Genomic DNA, 17,377 nt, shown 5'->3' with positions numbered 1-17,377 from the left:
TAAGCCTTGCAATATTGTTGTTAGAAAGGTTTACAAAAACAAATAAATTCAGATCAATGCATCTAGTGTACAACATTAAAAGGGAAATGCAAAACTACACAGTGACAATAGCACTTCACCACAATTTTACATTCTAAGTACAAGAAACGGATTCAGCTTCCTGAAGAAAAAGTACTACCACAATTCTGTAAACGGTTTCCTTTTAAAAAGTTGCTCAGTGAACAATTACCAAGTTCAACCCCCTCTTATTTTTAAGTGCCTACTCTGAAAGCTGCAAGACCACAGCAAAATTTTGTTAGCTGTGGATAAAAGCTTCTGAAGGTATGTCTACCTTGCAAAAAACAAACAAACAAAAAGCCCACAGCAATGAGTGTCAGAGACTGGGTCTACAGACTTGGGCTCGTGCTACAGAGCTAAAAACAGCCATGTAGATGTTCCAGCTCAGGCTGGTGCTTGGGCTCTGAAGCCTAGGGAAGTGGGTGGGCCAACTTTCCAATTGCACAAAACTGAACACCCTTGCCCCATTCCCTTCCCCACCTCTTCCCTGAGGCCCCACCCTACTCCACCCCTTCTCCAAGGCTCCGCCTCCCTCGCACTCCTTCTCCCCTTCCTCCATCACTCACTCTCCCCCCACCCTCACTTTCACCAGGATGGGGCAGGGAGTTGGGGTGTGGGAGGGGGTGAGGGCTCCGGCTCCGGCTGTGGGGTGGGGCTGGGGATGAGGGGTTCAGAATGCAGAAGGGGGCTCAGGGCTGTGGGAGGGGGTGCAGGCTCCAGCTGGGGGTGTGGGCTCTGAGGTGGGGCTGGATGAGGAGTTTGGGGTGTGGGAGAGGTGCGGGGTGCAGGCTCTGGGAGGGAGTTAGTTTGCAGGAGAGGGTTCCGATATGGGGCAGGGTGTTGGAGGTGGTGAGGGGTGCGGGCTTCAGGGGACGCTTACCTCAGGCAGCTCCCAGAAGCAACCGGTATGTCCGGCTCCTAGGTGGAGGGGTGGTGTCAAGGCTGCTTCCCCACTTTGAACTTTAGGGTACAAATGTTGGGGCCTGCATGAAAACTTCTAAGCTTAACTACCAGCTTGGATCTGGTCTGCTGCCACCATCCCAAAGCTAATTCCCTTCCCTGGGTAGCCTTGAGAGACCTCCACCAATTCCCTGGTGAATACAGATCCAAATCCCTTGGATCTTAAAACAAGGAGAAATTAACCATCCCCCTCCTTTCTCCCACCAACTCCTGGTGGATCAAGATCCAAACCCCTTGGATCTAAAAACAAGGAAAAAATCAATCAGGTTCTTAAAAAGAAGGCTTTTAATTAAAGAAAAAAAGGTAAAAATCCTCGCTGTAAAATCGGGATGGAAAAATAACTTTACAGGGTAATCAAACTTAAAGAGCTCTGAGGACCCCCCTCTAGCCTTAGGTTCAAAGTACAGCAAACAGAGATAAACACTCTAGCAAAAGGTACATTTACAAGTTGAGAAAACAAAGAAACTAACACGCCTTGCCTGGCTGTTTACTTACAAGTTTGAAATATGAGAGACTTGTTCATAAAGATTTGGAGAACCTGGATTGAGGTCTGGTCCTCTCAGTCCCAAAAGCGAACAACTTCCCAAAACAAAGAGCACAAACAAAAGCCTTCCCTCCACCAAGATTTGAAAGTATCTTGTCCCCTTATTGGGCCTTTGGGTCAGATGCCAGCCAGGTTACCTGAGCTTCTTAACCCTTTACAGGGAAAAGGATTTTGGAGTCTCTGGCCAGAAGGGATTTTATAGTACTGTACACAGGACAGCTGTTACCCTTCCCTTTATAGTTATGACAGGCGGCCAGGGGGATCTGCATGTTGCCCACGACTGCAGGTGCCACCCCCACGGTTCCCAAACAATGGGAGCTGCAGAGCCAGTACTTGGGACGGGGCGCCCCTATGTCTAGGACCCAGACATGCCAGCTGCTTCTGGGAGCCAGGGCAGGTAGGGAGCCTGCCTTAGCCCTCCTGCGCCACCAACTGGACTTTTAGCATCTTGGTCAGCGGTGCTGACCGAAGCCGCCAGGGTTCCTTTTCGACCAGGCGCTCCTGTCAAAAACCGGATGCCTGGCAAGCATAGTGGGCTTCAGAGCCTGAGCTCCAGCCTGAGCCAGAAATCTATATGGCTATTTTTAATGCTGCAGTGTGAGCCCCACAAGCCCAAGTCTGTAGCCCTAGGCTCTGAGACTCTGCTGCGGTTTTTTGTTTTGCAGTGTACATAAGAACATAAGAATGGCTGTACCGGGTCAGACCAAAAGGTCCATCCAGCCCAGTATCCTGTCTATCGACAGTGGCCAATGCCAGGTGCCCCAGAGGGAGTGGACCTAACAGGCAATGATCAGGTGATCTCTCTCCTGCCATCCATCTCCACTTTCTGACAAACAGAGGCTAGGGACACCATTCCTTACCCATCCTGGCTAATAGCCATTAATGGACTTAACCTCCATGAATTTATCTAGTTCTCTTTTAAACCCTGTTCTAGTCCTAGCCTTCACAACCTCCTCAGGCAAGGAGTTCCACAGGTTGACTGTGCGCTGTGTGAAGAACTTCCTTTTATTTGTTTTAAACCTGCTGCCCATTAATTTCATTTGGTGACCCCTAGTTCTTATATTATGGGAACTAGTAAATAACTTTTTCTTATTCACTTTCTCCACACCACTCATGATTTTATAGACCTCTATGATATCCCCCCTTAGTCTCCTCTTTTTCAAGCTGAAATGTCCTAGTCTCTTTAATCTCTCCTCATATGGGACCCATTCCAAACCCCTAATCGTTTTAGTTGCCCTTCTCTGAACCTTTTCTAATGCCAGCATATCTTTTTTGAGATAAGGAGACCACATCTGTGCACAGTATTCAAGATGTGGGCATACCATGGATTTATATAAGGGCAATAAGATATTCTCTATCCCTTTTTAAATGATTCCTAACATCCTGTTTGCTTTTTTGACTACTACTGCACACTGTATGGACATCTTCAGAGAACTATCCACGATGACTCCAAGATCTCTTTCCTGATTAGCTGTAGCTAAATTAGCCCCCATCATATTGTATGTAGAGTTGGGGTTATTTTTTCCCCAATGTGCATTACTTTACATTTATCCACATTAAATTTCATTTGCCATTTTGTTGCCTAATCACTTAGTTTTGTGAAATCTTTTTGAAGTTCTTCACAGTCTGCTTTGGTCTTAACTATCTTGAGCAGTTTAGTATCATCTGCAAACTTTGCCACCTCACTGTTTACCCCCTTATCCAGATCATTTGTGAATAAGTTAAATAGGATTGGTCCTAGGACTGACCCTTGGGGAAACACCACTAGTTACCCTTCTCCATTCTGAAAATTTAACATTTATTCCTACCCTTTGATCCCTGTCCTTTAACCAGTTCTCAATCCATGAAAGGATCTTCTCTCTTATCCCATGACAACTTAATTTATATAAGAGCCTTTGGTTAGGGACCTTGTCAAAGGTTTTCTGGAAATCTAGTGTAGACATATCCTTAGCCTCAAACATAAGGCCAGATTATCTGTGCTTTGTACCACACTACCACCACCATAGTTGGGCCTAAAACTAGCATAAGCAGCCCAAGGAAGATTACCCAGTACAAAGATAATCCCTGATGACATATATCAGCTCTAAGGGCTCTTACGCCACCTTCTCTCCCTGTTGCTGGTATAGTAGGGGAAAGGGGGCATGGCTGGGGTGCTCCTAAATCATGCTGATCCTTAGTTGTAGTTTCAGCCCCTTAGGGGGCATCTGCAGAGAACATAAAGTAATCCTCGGAAAACTCTAATTCAGTAAAAAGGGGATGGCACTGGGATTATGGAAATGCATATGTGAACTTTAAGCCACCTTTTTACCATTCCTGAATGTGCTGGTCAATCACACTCCAGAAACTGGCCCCAAGTCTGTATGAAGCCACTCACTTAACCACTGATTTAAAAATAGAGATACAGAGCACATGGAATCAAATGTTTATATAGAGATTTTCCAGCAGCAAAACAGAGCGCCATAAGGGAATAGAAATAAACCATAATAGACCACATATGTAACATTACAGTATGTAAGCAAGCTACAGAAATTTAACAGATACATAATAAATAACATTGGTACAGGAAAGGAATATCAGCAAAGTCTGAGAGGTTTTCCAGAGCTCTCACTGCCTCAATCTTGTCTAACTATTTACAGATACAGTAACTTTTATTCTACTCAAACCTTAACTTCACTGAGTAAAGGAAGATGCTTTCAGATCATTCGTTACGAACTCTTTTTTCAGTGGAAGCAGAATGTATCTGCTTATTAGAGGAAAACAGACCCAGATTGGGAAAGATGTAATTGAACTGTTATGTCTATATATCTCCATTGCAGGCAGCATAGAGGCTGTATGTCAGAGGTCAAAAAGTCTACTTGCTGTTTTCCCAGTAGCAGAATCTATAAACTTGTTATCTTGACTCCAGGATCCTTGTTCAACTAGAAGAGCAAGTACGGGGGGAAAGAATGACATCCTCCATCTTAATCAGGGGCAATATCTTTAATATACATTTTAAACAAAAAGTTGTTGGATTTGTCATGTGTGCCTTCTGGGAGTCCAAGATCTCAATTTGATTTAGCAGAGATCTCAACAGAGTACCATCTAAATGCTCTTATGGTTAACAGGCAAGTTGTTTTTCCCTGGATGTGACTTTGTGGCCATCATTTATATTGACAAAAATTATTTTAAATTATCTATCTAGATACTTACATGATTCCCATTACCACAATAAAGAGCATCTTGCCAAGACAACCTATAATTCAAAAATCCTCTTACACTCACTCTTCATCATATATATCCCCAATGTGGATTACAAACTAACAAACTCCCCATTATTCACCCACCACTTCTGACCAACAGTGTACTTGTCCATTATTATTAGCAAGACAGTGATATTTTGCTTCATACCTAACATCTACAGACCAGACATTCAACCTTCCCCATCTCAACTAGCCAGTATGATCAAGACACCACAACATTTCATATATTATCCTCTATTTACACAGATCATAGTGTTCAAAGTTGCAATTTTCACAGCAACTAAACTTGGCTCTTTGCATACACGTAATATTTATTGGGCAGCGGTAAATATATAAAAAACACAGTATACATTTCTATTAAAAGTACTATACCTGCATAGGGCCTGGAATGCAAGACAAAACCCTTTCTATATTCTCAGCATTCACATCAACATCATTTACAGCAACAAGGGCATCTCCTGGAGACAAAAAATAAATAAATAAATAAACAAACAAACAAGGAACAAATAAATACAGAGTGTATGCAAACACCATACAAAATTCAACAGTATGTTCTCTTCAAATTTAAAATATCATCCAGTACTCTCAGATGATTTTCCTTAAATATAAGTAGGCTCCTATTAAATACGTTATTTACACAAGAGAAAAGCCGAAGATTAATAGCCTGATCCTCTAAGCCTTTACTACTAAGCTAGGGTTTACTACTGCATATTGATGTCACTTTTCAAAGACAACATTCGAAGTTCTCTCTTTATCCAGGCTTATATCATTGCATGTCTTTTGATGTCTTATCATGGATGTCCCATAATTTCTTCAAATCAAACATGTCCAAAACTGAACTTTTTCCTGACCCATCTCTGTTCATCTTCAGCTTCCTCTCCACTGACAAATGAACGCTACTCCTCTCTGCTATCCTCTTAATCATGCAAGCCTGCAACCTCAGAATCATCTTGGACTCCTACCTCTTCTTATATCCAGGCTCTTGCCAAATTGTTAGGCTGCTTCTACAAGATCTACAAAATTCACTTCTGTATCCCTACTACCAAAACTGTAGCCAATCACCTCATTATCCGCTCCTCCTGTCCAGTTTGCTGCCTCTCCACTCTATTCAATATGCTGCAACTAAAGGTATCTTTCTTGCTGCTGCTTCAGTCATATTATGCCCACCTCATTTCAGTCCCTTCATTTGCTTTTAGTCTCATTCCACCTCAAGGTTTAACGCATCATTCTTTTTTTCAAGGCCCTGCATAATGCTGTCTTGTCTACCTCACTTATTTCTTACTACACTCCCCATCATGCACTAATCTACTAACGCCTCCTACCTAACCACATGCTTTGTTTCTTCCCACTTGTGACTTGCCTATTCCCACTCCACTCCCCACTCCTCGAACAGCCAAATACACCCTCAAGTTCCTAGTGAAGACTCTTTTTATTATCCTTTAGTCTATATGCCACAACATCTTTTCGCTCTCGCCCCACATCCTCCTTTCAGAGAATTCTTTCTGTTAATGGAAAATAAATTAGGATTACAAGTTCAGCTCCCAAAAAGGTTTTTGTTTTTTAAAAAGGAAGAAGTTGGAAAGAACAAAAACACCCACACTAGACAACTTTTCCAAATTAGTTGTATCAGTATGTGCTGCCTGCCTGGAGCCAAGACATTATGGATAGGCTGCAAAGGCTCGTTTGTCCCTCTGACCACTACTCCAGGCTGCTCATCCATATGGGCATTAACGATATTGCCAGGTATGACCCTGAGCAGATCAGCAGTGACTACAGAGATTTGGGAGCAAGGGTGAAGGAATCAGGGGCACAAATTGTGCTCTCATCCATCCTCCCATTGAGGATAAGGGCCCAGGCAGGGACATCCGCCTTCTGGAGATGAATGCATGGCTGTGCTGATAGCGTCAACAGAAGGGCTTCAGCTTTCCTCGATCATGAGATGCTGTTCCAGGAAGGAGGACTGTTGGGAAGAGATGGGGCCCACCTGACCAAGAAGGGGAAGAGCATCTTTGGGCACTGACTTGCCACCCTAGTGAGGAAGGCTTTAAACTAGGTTCAAAGGGGGGGCAGGTGACAAAAGCCTACAGGTAAGCATAAAATAACAGAGGACAAGGTGGGGCGAAGGGAAGACATGGAAATTTACAATAGGGACATAGGAGCAACAAGAAGATAATCAGTGGGAGAATCTGCTCAGTGTCTAGATGCAACTGCAAGGAGTATGGGGAATAAACAGGAAGAATTGGAAGTATTAGTACGTAAGCTAAGTTATGAATTGGTGAGATAAGTTGCATGATTGGAATATTGGTATAGAGGATATAGCTTGTTCAGGAGGGACAGGCAGGGTAAGAAGGGAGGAGGTGTTGAATTATAAATCAAGAATATATACACTTGTTCTGAGGTCCAGAAGAAGGTGTGAGGCAGACCAGATGAGAGTCTCTGGATAAAAAAAAAAAAAGGGGGGGGGTAAAAATAGGGTTAATGTCATGGTAGGGGTCTACTATAGACCACCAAATCAGGAAGAAGAAGAGGTGGACAAGGCATTTCTAAAACAAACAACAGAAATATCCAAAACACAAGACTGGGTAGTAATGTGGGAATAACTATCCAGATACATATTGGAAAAGTAATACAGAAAAACACAAAATTTCCAGAAAGTTCTTGGAATGTATTGGGGACAATTTTTTGTTTCAGAAAGAGGAGGAAGTAACAAGGGGGACAGCTATTTTAGACTTGATTGTATCTAACAGGTAGGAACTGGTAGCAAATATGAAGGTGGAAGGCAAGTTGGGTGAAAGTGATCATGAAATGATAGATTTTGTGATTCAAAGGAAAGGAGGGAGAGAGCAGCAAAAGAAGGATAATGGACTTTGAAAAAGCAGACTTTAACAGACCCATAGAACTGGTATGTAAGGTCCCATGGGAAGAAAATCTAAGGGAAAATTTTCAGGAGAGCTGGTAGTTTCCAAAGAGACAATATTAAAGGCACAACTGTAAACTATCCTAAAGTGAAGGAAAGATTGGAAGACTAGTAAGAGGCCAATATGGCTCCATCAGAAGTGCTTTTAATTACCTGAAAATCAAAAAGGAATCCTACAAAAAGCGGAAACATGAACTATCTGCTATGGAGGAGTATCAAAGAATAGCATAAGTATGTAGGAAAACATCAGAAAGGCTAACAAAATGAGTTAAACTTAGAATGTGACATAAAAGGCAATAAGAAGAGGTTCTTTAAATAAATTAGGAGCAAGAAAAAAATGAAGGAAAGGATAGGTCATTTACTAAGCATGGAAGGAGAGCTAATAACTGATGACATCACAAAAGCTGAGATGTTTAATACTTACTTTGCTTCAAACGTCTCTAAAAAGATTAATGGCGACTAGATACTCTCAGTTATTAACAACAAGCGGGAAGGAGTGCAAGCCAAAATAGAGGAGAACAAGTTAAAGGATATTTACATAAAAGTTAAATGTATTAAAATCAGCAGGGTCTGATGAAATTCATCCTAAAATACTTAGGCCTGGTCTACACTAGGTGGTGGTGGTGGTGGGGGGGGGGGGTGCTAAGTCGGTCTAAGTTACGCAACTTCAGCTTCGAAAATAGCATAGCTGAAATTGACGTACTTAGAGCTACTTACCATGGTGTCTTCACTGCGGTAGGTCAACTGCTGACGCTTCCCCGTTGACTCCACCTACATTTCTTGCTCCGGTGGGCTAGAAATTAGATGGGCAGGTGGTACTGCCATCCACTTCCTCCTCTGTTGCTTGCTTAGGCACCTAACTCCAGAAGAGGGTTCACAACTGAGGCCTGGTCTACACTGGGGGATTGCAGGGGGGTGTTGATGTAAGATACGCAACTTCAGCTACGGGAATAGCGTAGCTGAAGTTGACGCATCTTATTTCAACTTACCTCCTATCCTCACGGCGCGGGAATCGATGACCGCGGCTCCCCCATCGACTCCACTTCCGCCACTCGCCCTGGAGGAGTTCCGGAGTCGACGGGAGCACGTTCGGGGATCTAGACGAGACGCGATATATCGATCCCCAATAGATCAATTGCTACCCACCGATCTGGCGGGTAGTCTGGACGAACCCTGAGAATCCTAAGCAGAGATAAGTGCCTAATTTCCTTTGAGGAGCAAGTTGTAGGCCACATCTCCCTTCCGGGTATTTCCTAATAGTTTAGGGCTTGTCTGTATAAACACTTAATTCATGGCAAGCTGGAATGTAAATCTACCCCCCTGCACAGTAGGGGGTCTCTGTGGACCATGCTGCTGCACACTAAAAGTTCCTTAGTGTAGTTTAATCTACTGCTACTTCAAAATGGGCTAGATCAAAGCACAATAGGGACCTTTCAGCATATGAACTCTGCTGTTGTGAGGACACAGTGTGGGGCAGGGTAACATGGAATGCATTAACACCTTGATTTGCCACAAAGTGTTTGCATATACAAGCCCTTAGGGTACGTCTACACTTACCTCTGGGTCCGGCAGCAGGCAATCGATGTTCTGGGATCGATTTATCGCGTCTGGTTTAGAAGCGATAAATCGATCCCGGAAGTGCTCGCCGTCGACGCCGGTACTCCAGTTCGGCGAGAGGAGTACGCGGCATCGACGGGGGAGCCTCCCTGCCGCGTCTGGACCCGCGGTAAGTTCGGACTAAGGTACTTTGAATTCAGCTACGTTATTAACGTAGCTGAATTTGCGTACCTTAGTCCGAAGTTGGGGGTTAGTGGGGACCAGGCCTCAGGCACTCAGCTTGCTGGCTTCTGTGGATCCCATCCTTAGATGCCCCTCTCTCCACATGCATTGTATAGGGAGTGTAAGCATGTAACTTGGGGCTGTGAATTGCACTGGGTGGCATGACCTCTACAAGTTAGGCATTGCAAGACCTAATTCTCTTTGCAGATTTAGTCCCTTGTCTGACCACTTCCATAATAGAGGCCACTGACCTGCACTGAGTAATTCCAGCACTGAACCCTATAACTTGTGGCTGAAATAGATTTTTTTGGGGAAGATATGCTTGATTTAAAATTATCTTCTCTATTTAAAGTCTTCAAGTGATGGGGAATCCTCTACAAGCTGTTCCACTGGCTAATTATCCTCCCTTAAAAATCTGTGCTTTATTTTCAGTTTGAATTTTTCAGGCTATAGCTTTGATAACACTTTCTTTCTACAGACAGGAAAAATAGCTCAATTAGTTGATCATTTGCATGGTTGTCTATGCTTTCTGTCTATAGAAAATGAAGGCAAGCTAAGATGAAAAAAATGAGTTTCTCATTTAAATTTTCAAAGTGATTAGTTGCACGCCCATTCTTATTTCTTGTGGGAATGAGTTGAAAATCCTAAATTCTGCACTTAATAATCAAGTTGAAAAGCAAGAGAAATTTCCTTGTGACTTATATAGACCTCTATGATACACAAAGACTATCTCAAAAAAGTTCAAACCACCTGCAAAAATGAACTGCTGCCAAGCCAAAGTCAATGGAGAGAGCATGTCTATTATTGATCAGAATTGTTAATGTCTTTCTTTGAGACAGTAAGTTGCCTAGCAAGAGGTAATTAGATCTTCTTTACAGAGAAGAAGAACTGGTTTACAAATCGGCCAGTTTTAAACTAAGCATTTTCATCTGAGCACATTTGAGGCAGATAAGCTCATGCTTAATTGGTCAAATCTTCTCATTAGCATTTTCAATTTTTTAAAGCATTCTGTCTTTAATCTTCCCTTTTATTTATTTTATTGAGAAGAAAAGAGTAAATCAATGTCAATGACAGTGACAACTTCTACTTTTGAGGCTCTTTATCAGTAAACAAACTCTGTGATTCTCTAGAGTACCTGCATTCTTTATTTTTTGGGAGGAGCTGGGCAAATTTTCATCTCAAGAGCTTCCTCGGTTTCTAATAGGGTTCAGTCTTTACAACCCTGCTGGGGACATGCAAACTGTCTAAGGAGATTGTGAGATGTTTTGAGCTAGGCAACTCCTCAAGATACTAATGATATTCAACTTTACTTCTCCTTTCCACATAACCCAGATTCTGCTCTCTCATTAGCTAACAGAGATAGCAGTTCTCCCATGATGCTGGGTTCATATCAGTCCAAAGAAGGCTGAAATAATTTTGGTAGGAAATGGAATAAATTTGGAGAGGATTGTGAATGTATTCACAGTGGTGGGGTATTTCTACCCTTCAGTTCAGTGGTTGAAAGGTCTTGGAATCTGATTGAAACCCTTCCCCTTTGACAGTGGCAGGTTTAAGCCTATCTTATCTTTTTTGGCTAGATGTTTATTTAAAGTAATTGAAAATAAAACAGAAAGGGACTGAAGATTATATAAAAGATTGTCTTTTTTAAATAGAACAGGGACCTGAAACTTTCTTAGCAACACTTGACATTAGATTTTGAAGCACAATTCCCTCTAATTATTAATACCCCCAGAAAAGGAAGTGTTACACAAACAACAGCACTGATAAAATCCCTTTTTATTAGAATAGCAAAATGTCATGGGTTTCCTTAGGATAACATCCCAAGGAAAACCTTTCCTTTCAAATAATGGTAGATCTCTCTACCATTCTCTCTCCAGTTTGTATTTCTTCTGATTTACACCACAGGAAAGGCTTTGGCCTGTTTAGTCCTTGGCATGAGCATCACTTCTTCCCAATGAACAAAAAAAACAAAAAACAAAAAATCTCTCCCACACATTCAGGCTGCAGCATATGGTCTCTTAGTTTTGTCCCCTTCTAACTCTATAGGTTCATCTCACCTACCTATTTAATGCAAAGCACATATGGACTTTTCTTTTATGGGATTTAGTGATTATACCAGCTGTGCACTATTGGGCTCTGGTATGCAGAATTGGACTTTAGCCAATCACAGCTTAGTTTCCCAGAGGTGTTGAGCACTTACAGCTGCCCCTGAAGTCAATAGACCCTGTGGATATTCAGCAGCTCCCTAAAACCCACCCAACAGTTTCTAGGGGCAGAAGTAATTACATTTATTTTATTTCACATTTTGAACATTTTAAAAATACATAAGATGTCCTCATCAGCCCCATAGGTATTGTAGATATTACCCCTCTTTTAAGGATGAGGAAACTGAGGCAGAGTTAAATGGCTTGCCCAAAGCAACCAAGGGGAATCCATACCAGCGCAACAGGAATCATGGGTTCCTGATTCTGTATGTGGTGTCCACACTATGATAGTAGAGACAGAAATCACAAACATTGTATGTTAAGAGGTTATGTTATCAAGAAATGCGTTTTTGTATGAACGTAGTTGGTAGAATAGAATTAGCAAAGTGCCATATTATGCAATACTTTAGTACAGGATGTTTAAGACGATCATTTAGAAGGGATGCTCAAACTAGGGGTCATGACTCCTCATGGGATCGCGAGGTTATTGCATGGAGGCGGGGTCGCGAGCTATCAGCCTCCACCCCCCAAGCCTCACTTCGCCTCCAGCATTTATAATGGTGTTAAATATATAAAAACGTGTTTTTAATTTATAAGGGAGGTTCGCACTCAGAGGCTTGCTGTGAGAAAGGGGTTATCAGTACAAAAGTTTGAGAACCCCTGAATTACAGGCACTAGAGGAAATATAAAAAGTTGTTCCAGATTACTGGCATTGCTTAATAAAACAAATTTGTTTACTAGGGGATTCAAAATTTTTAGACCACTGTCTGCACAAAAGTAATCGTTTAATCCTCTGCCAAGTGAGAAAGTTCAAACCAGCTGCACACATTTTAGTAGGAACGTAAACACCTTAATATTTTTAAGTGAAAGGAAGACTTTCATACTTCCCATGTGATGTTTCAATTTCCTGAAGCGGAAAATTTTCAACTGCCTTTTAAAAGCAGTATTTATGCTGTATGTACTCAAAGTGTTTTATCATTTGATGCCTAACAGTTCATGTATTTAAAAATTTCCATTCTTGCAGTAAATATTTATTCTATTAAATTTATAATAATGTAAGCCTACACTATAAATAAATCAGCTTTTTAGAGACTCCAAGCAGTCCTACAGGTGGATCCCATTTTTTAAAAATGCCTTATTTTGTATAGATCACTCATGGTATAGTTGAGGAAAGCTACATTTCTCAGAGTCATCCTCTGAGGCTATACGGAAAGAACAGGAGCAACCAAATGTGTAGAGAACCTTAATCCAGTAAAGGAAAATAATAATCACTGGGGGAGAAGAGGTTACAAATTCTGGTATGAACATGGACTTATTTAGTAAATATGGCTACCATTTCTTAAAGAGACAATGTCACTTTGAAATCTAGCCCATTTAAAAAAAAAAAAAAAAAAAAAAGAATTAAGAATAATGGATGGATACAATACATGCAAAATCCCCCCTGCCAATTTTTTTGTAGTTTTACAACCACATTTGCCTTTTTAAGGTAATATTCCCTCCCCTTTGTTGCATACGAAACACTCCAAAAAAAAAAAAAAAAAAAAAAACAGCAAAAATTGATTAACTAGCATAGGATCTGAAATAGAAGGTGGGCTGGTTTTGGTTTGTGCATTCTATACTGTAACAGAGGCCTTGCCTACATATAAACTTGTACTGGTACAACTCTTTTGTACCCACTGATTTCAGTTTAAGAGTGGCTTATTGCAGTTCAGCTCATACATGCGCCTAACCAAATTAAGCTAAACCAAAATAAATATGCTGATATAGTCTTTTTGCAAGTTTAAATTTTATTTAAAAAACCCCACATCTTATGTTAAAGTGATGCAGATCTTTATACCATAGGTTCTGCATGCCAAATGCTGCCCTCATAATTCCAAAATTATACTCTTATACTTTGAGTGGGTTATACAGGTGTAAATGAGTGCATCCTTTGAAAACAATGCATTTTCACAGCTAGTGCTGCAAATGTAAATTTGTTAACAATTCTGATTATGCACAAGCCAGAAAAAAGTTTTAGTTTACTTTCCCTGGGTTGTTTAGGTTCTACACGTCTGATAGCAAAAGCCTCCCTTTTTGTTAAGGGAGATATAGAGGGCTGTAATGGACACAAAGCAGACGTGTTGAGTAAGAAGGTGGATTTTGACAGTTTTAAAAAGAACCACACTTTAATGGTAGATTTTGCTTTGTGTACCTCTTCTATAGCTATCCAGACCAGGGCTATACAAAGTATCCAGAAATTGTTTTAATTGTTGAAATTTGTTTTGAATGTAAAAAGAAAACAAACAAAACATTCATGTTTTAGTATTTGATCTACGATTGTAATTGTTTTGTTCGCATTTCTGCAAGCAAATGCACTGTTAAGTATTGTATATTAAATATATCAATAGAAGCTCTGTTTAAGAGGTAGGGAACACTAGTGAAATCACAGCAATCGCTGTTTTAGGAGTACTTGTGAAGCAGCAACAAAGAAACTATCTGCAGAGCAGATTAACAGGTCAGAACTTGGGTTAGGAAGTACATCTTAAGAAAAATAAAATCATCATCATAAATGTGTAACAGATAGCTCTTCCCTCCCAGCACCTAGAGAAAGTATAATTGAGCTTTTGTAGAAAAAGAATTTTTCTGATTCTCAGTCTTCAAAGAATTCCAGAGTAGTAACAAAAAACAAAAGAAAGCCTAATAGAACAGTTCTGCTGGATTGATAACATAGGAACTAAAAAGAAAACAAAACAAAAACAGGTAAATGTATTTATTTCGCCTCCTTAAATCTATTTCACCAGTTCAGATGCAGGAAATTTTGAAAAGCAGTACATAAATCCCTAGGATAAGTTTAAGGTCCAGTTAGCACCTGATGCACAGTACCTTCCCCACTACCCCTGTATCAGACAAGACATCCATGTCACTCTGTATTAGTAGTACCGTATACAGAACTGAGATGGCTTCTTTGCAAATCTTTAATGAAGTTGCCTCTTAGTCAAAGTTGAAAGCTATTACTCAGACAGTATTTAAAAACTCTTCAGACTTTTGGCAATAAGCTACATTACTCTCATACCTTCCTTCATCCATGTACAATGGGACCACCTTCCTATGTCCCAAAGCACAAGTCAGTCTAACATTCCGAAAATGTCTGACCTCTTAAAGATATGCCTTCAGGCCCAGATCCTCAAAAAAGGTATTTAATTTCCATTGAAAAAAATCAGTGGAAGTTAGGAGCTTAAACAACTTTGAGAATCTAGGCCTCAGTGCCCTTATCCTTATTAACCTGGGGTTCAGACCAGAAATAAGTGGATATCATGTTCTGGTTGAAATGGAAAGTGGATGTCACCTTAAACGTGGAGAGTGATCTACTTCAGCACCTTGATGGGAGAGGCAATAGATAACCTTTACATGAAAGGTTGACATTCACCAGCTTCTCTAATTCCACTAAGTCACTAGGAAAAAATACTTTTAAGGGTTAATATTCCCATACTCCTTTCCAAAAACACACACATTTCACTGATGACAGATCAACTAAATTGCTACATAAACTCCATAATGAAAATTGAGACATGGCAATACTTACGCAAATACATATCGCTAGCTCTGGCGTCTAACTTTTTTCTAGTTTACATAACCCTTTCACTGAGTACAATCTCTCTCTCTTGGGAACAAAAGACAAACAAACAAAACACACACACAAACAAACAGATCCCTTAAAGTACATTGGAGCTCTCAAAGGAACTCTTTCATTGACAGGAATCCTAGCTGTGTGTTAGTTCCATTATGACAGACACAGATATCTCCCTTATAGGTATGTGCCTCTGAGTCACCTGTCTTTATGCAAAGATTACTGTTTGACAACTAGTGAAAGTTAGGCAGATTCCATTTATGGTATTATCCTCTGGTATGGCCCTCTCTCTTTCAATAACTGCCCATACCCATGGATTGGTGATGTTTTAGGATTGTATATTTATTTTTAAAATATTACACATAAAACTTGACATGAGGGTCTCCACCAATGAGATTTGATGTTCTCATTAGGGCTGTCAAATTATTAAAAAAATTATTGTGAGATTTAAATAACTGCAGTTTTAATTGCACTGCAATTGTTAAACAATAAAACATTTAAATATTTGATGTTTTCTACATTTTCAAATATATTGATTTCAATTCGAGCAGAATAAAAAGTGTACAGCCCTCACTTTATATTGTTATAATAGTATTTTTCAATTCACCTTTTTTTGGTAGTGTAGTTTTGTAGTGTAATCTCTATCGTGAAAGCACAACTTAAAAATATAGATTTTTTTTTTTAAAACATAACTGCACTCAAAATAAAACAATGTAAAACTTTAGAGCCTACAACTCCACTCTGTCTGTCTTCTTATTCAGCTAATCGCGAAGACAAACATGTTTGTTTACATTTACAAGAGATAATGCTGCCCGCAAACACAATAGGCCTAGCTGCTTGTTACTTTGAGCAGAAAAATAAAAACAACATTCAGAGCAACAACGAAAAAAAAACTCACAACTTTTTTGAACTCAGGCAGACCTGAGGGGTGGGTTTGTTTTAATTTTGTCTGGGATGGTGAACTATGATGGACCTCTGTGACGATTTGGGGGATCTGTCTTTACAATTAGCGAATTCTGTGTGAAATTATAAACTTTGTATGTATCCTTATCAAGCTGCAACTTCAATTTTTAGTGTGGAAGCGAGTTGCTTTCTCTATGTGCTTTGGTATTTCAGTCCAGCTTGGAGGCAAAAGGGCAAACCAAAAAGGGTTGTTGACTTAAATGCTCGATCATTGTAGTGTAACAGCTGTAGACAAGAGTGACTCCCAGCCAGGATAATTCGTTTGTCAGGGGAGAGGTGATCTGACAATGAAGTCACTGGACTCAGTGGTCACCTGTTGAGGCTGACTAGGAAGTCATTTGACAGAGGAGGCAGAAACTACTCTATTCCTCTCTCTTTGGCCACTTTTCACCAACTTAAGATGCAAGAAGCTGCTGCGGGAGATAGATGAGACAGAGGGGTGGACCCTACATACCTGAACACAGATTGTCCCCCACAGACTGCCACGGTGAGGGGAAATGCATGTAGTTGTTTTTTTAAATGCATGTTGTTAAATAAAGAGCAAAGCGTCTGTTATATGCTACACCTACCACGTGCCTCTTGAGAGAATCTGCAGCCCAGAAAGATCAGACCTTTGCTGAGATTCTAGGATTATATAAGCTACTGGGGTATCCTGGGAGTGCTGGAAGTGGGGGCCTACATTTCCATGAGAGAGTAACAGAGTTAGTGCCCTGGAAATATGCCAGGCAGAGCACAAGGGAAGCCTGCTAAGACCCAGGGAGGCTTAAAACACTTGGGAGATCCAGATGTGCTAAGTGGCCAAGAGAAGACCACTCAACTGAAGCTGTCACAATATACAGAAAGCTTTAGTTTTAGAACATCTTTGTAGTAAACAGTTTAAACAGACCGGGATACAGTATTTTTGTTTTGTTTTTGAAAACACACAGGGCTATTAGACAGCAAATTTTTGGTACCAGAACTGGTGTGTTTCTTCTCAGAATATAAAATGTAACCATGATTCTGACCATCTATATGGTTAAGTATTGCAAGAGAATACATTACTTCCATATGCAACCTTTGATGTTTTTTAAATGGTGTGGTGCACAAATAGACGGATGTTCAATCTTA

General features: G+C 40.6%; 1 protein-coding gene across 6 annotated transcripts in view; it reads right to left on the bottom strand.

Moving 5' to 3' along the window:
* INTU (inturned planar cell polarity protein) overlaps positions 1-17,377 on the bottom strand; it is a 92,906-nt gene that overhangs the window by 58,659 nt on the left and 16,870 nt on the right. For all 6 annotated transcript variants that reach the window (XM_034771729.1, XM_034771734.1, XM_034771728.1 and 3 more), the window contains exon 3: positions 5,173-5,258. In XM_034771729.1, coding sequence (XP_034627620.1) covers positions 5,173-5,258 — 86 coding nt within the window. The remainder of the gene's footprint in view (positions 1-5,172; positions 5,259-17,377) is intronic.

The sequence above is a fragment of the Trachemys scripta genome, chromosome 5, assembly GCF_013100865.1.
Source record: "Trachemys scripta elegans isolate TJP31775 chromosome 5, CAS_Tse_1.0, whole genome shotgun sequence".
Lineage (NCBI taxonomy): Eukaryota > Metazoa > Chordata > Testudines > Emydidae > Trachemys > Trachemys scripta.
Note: the sequence above shows the minus strand (reverse complement) of the source record. Positions and strands in the feature narration are given on the sequence as shown.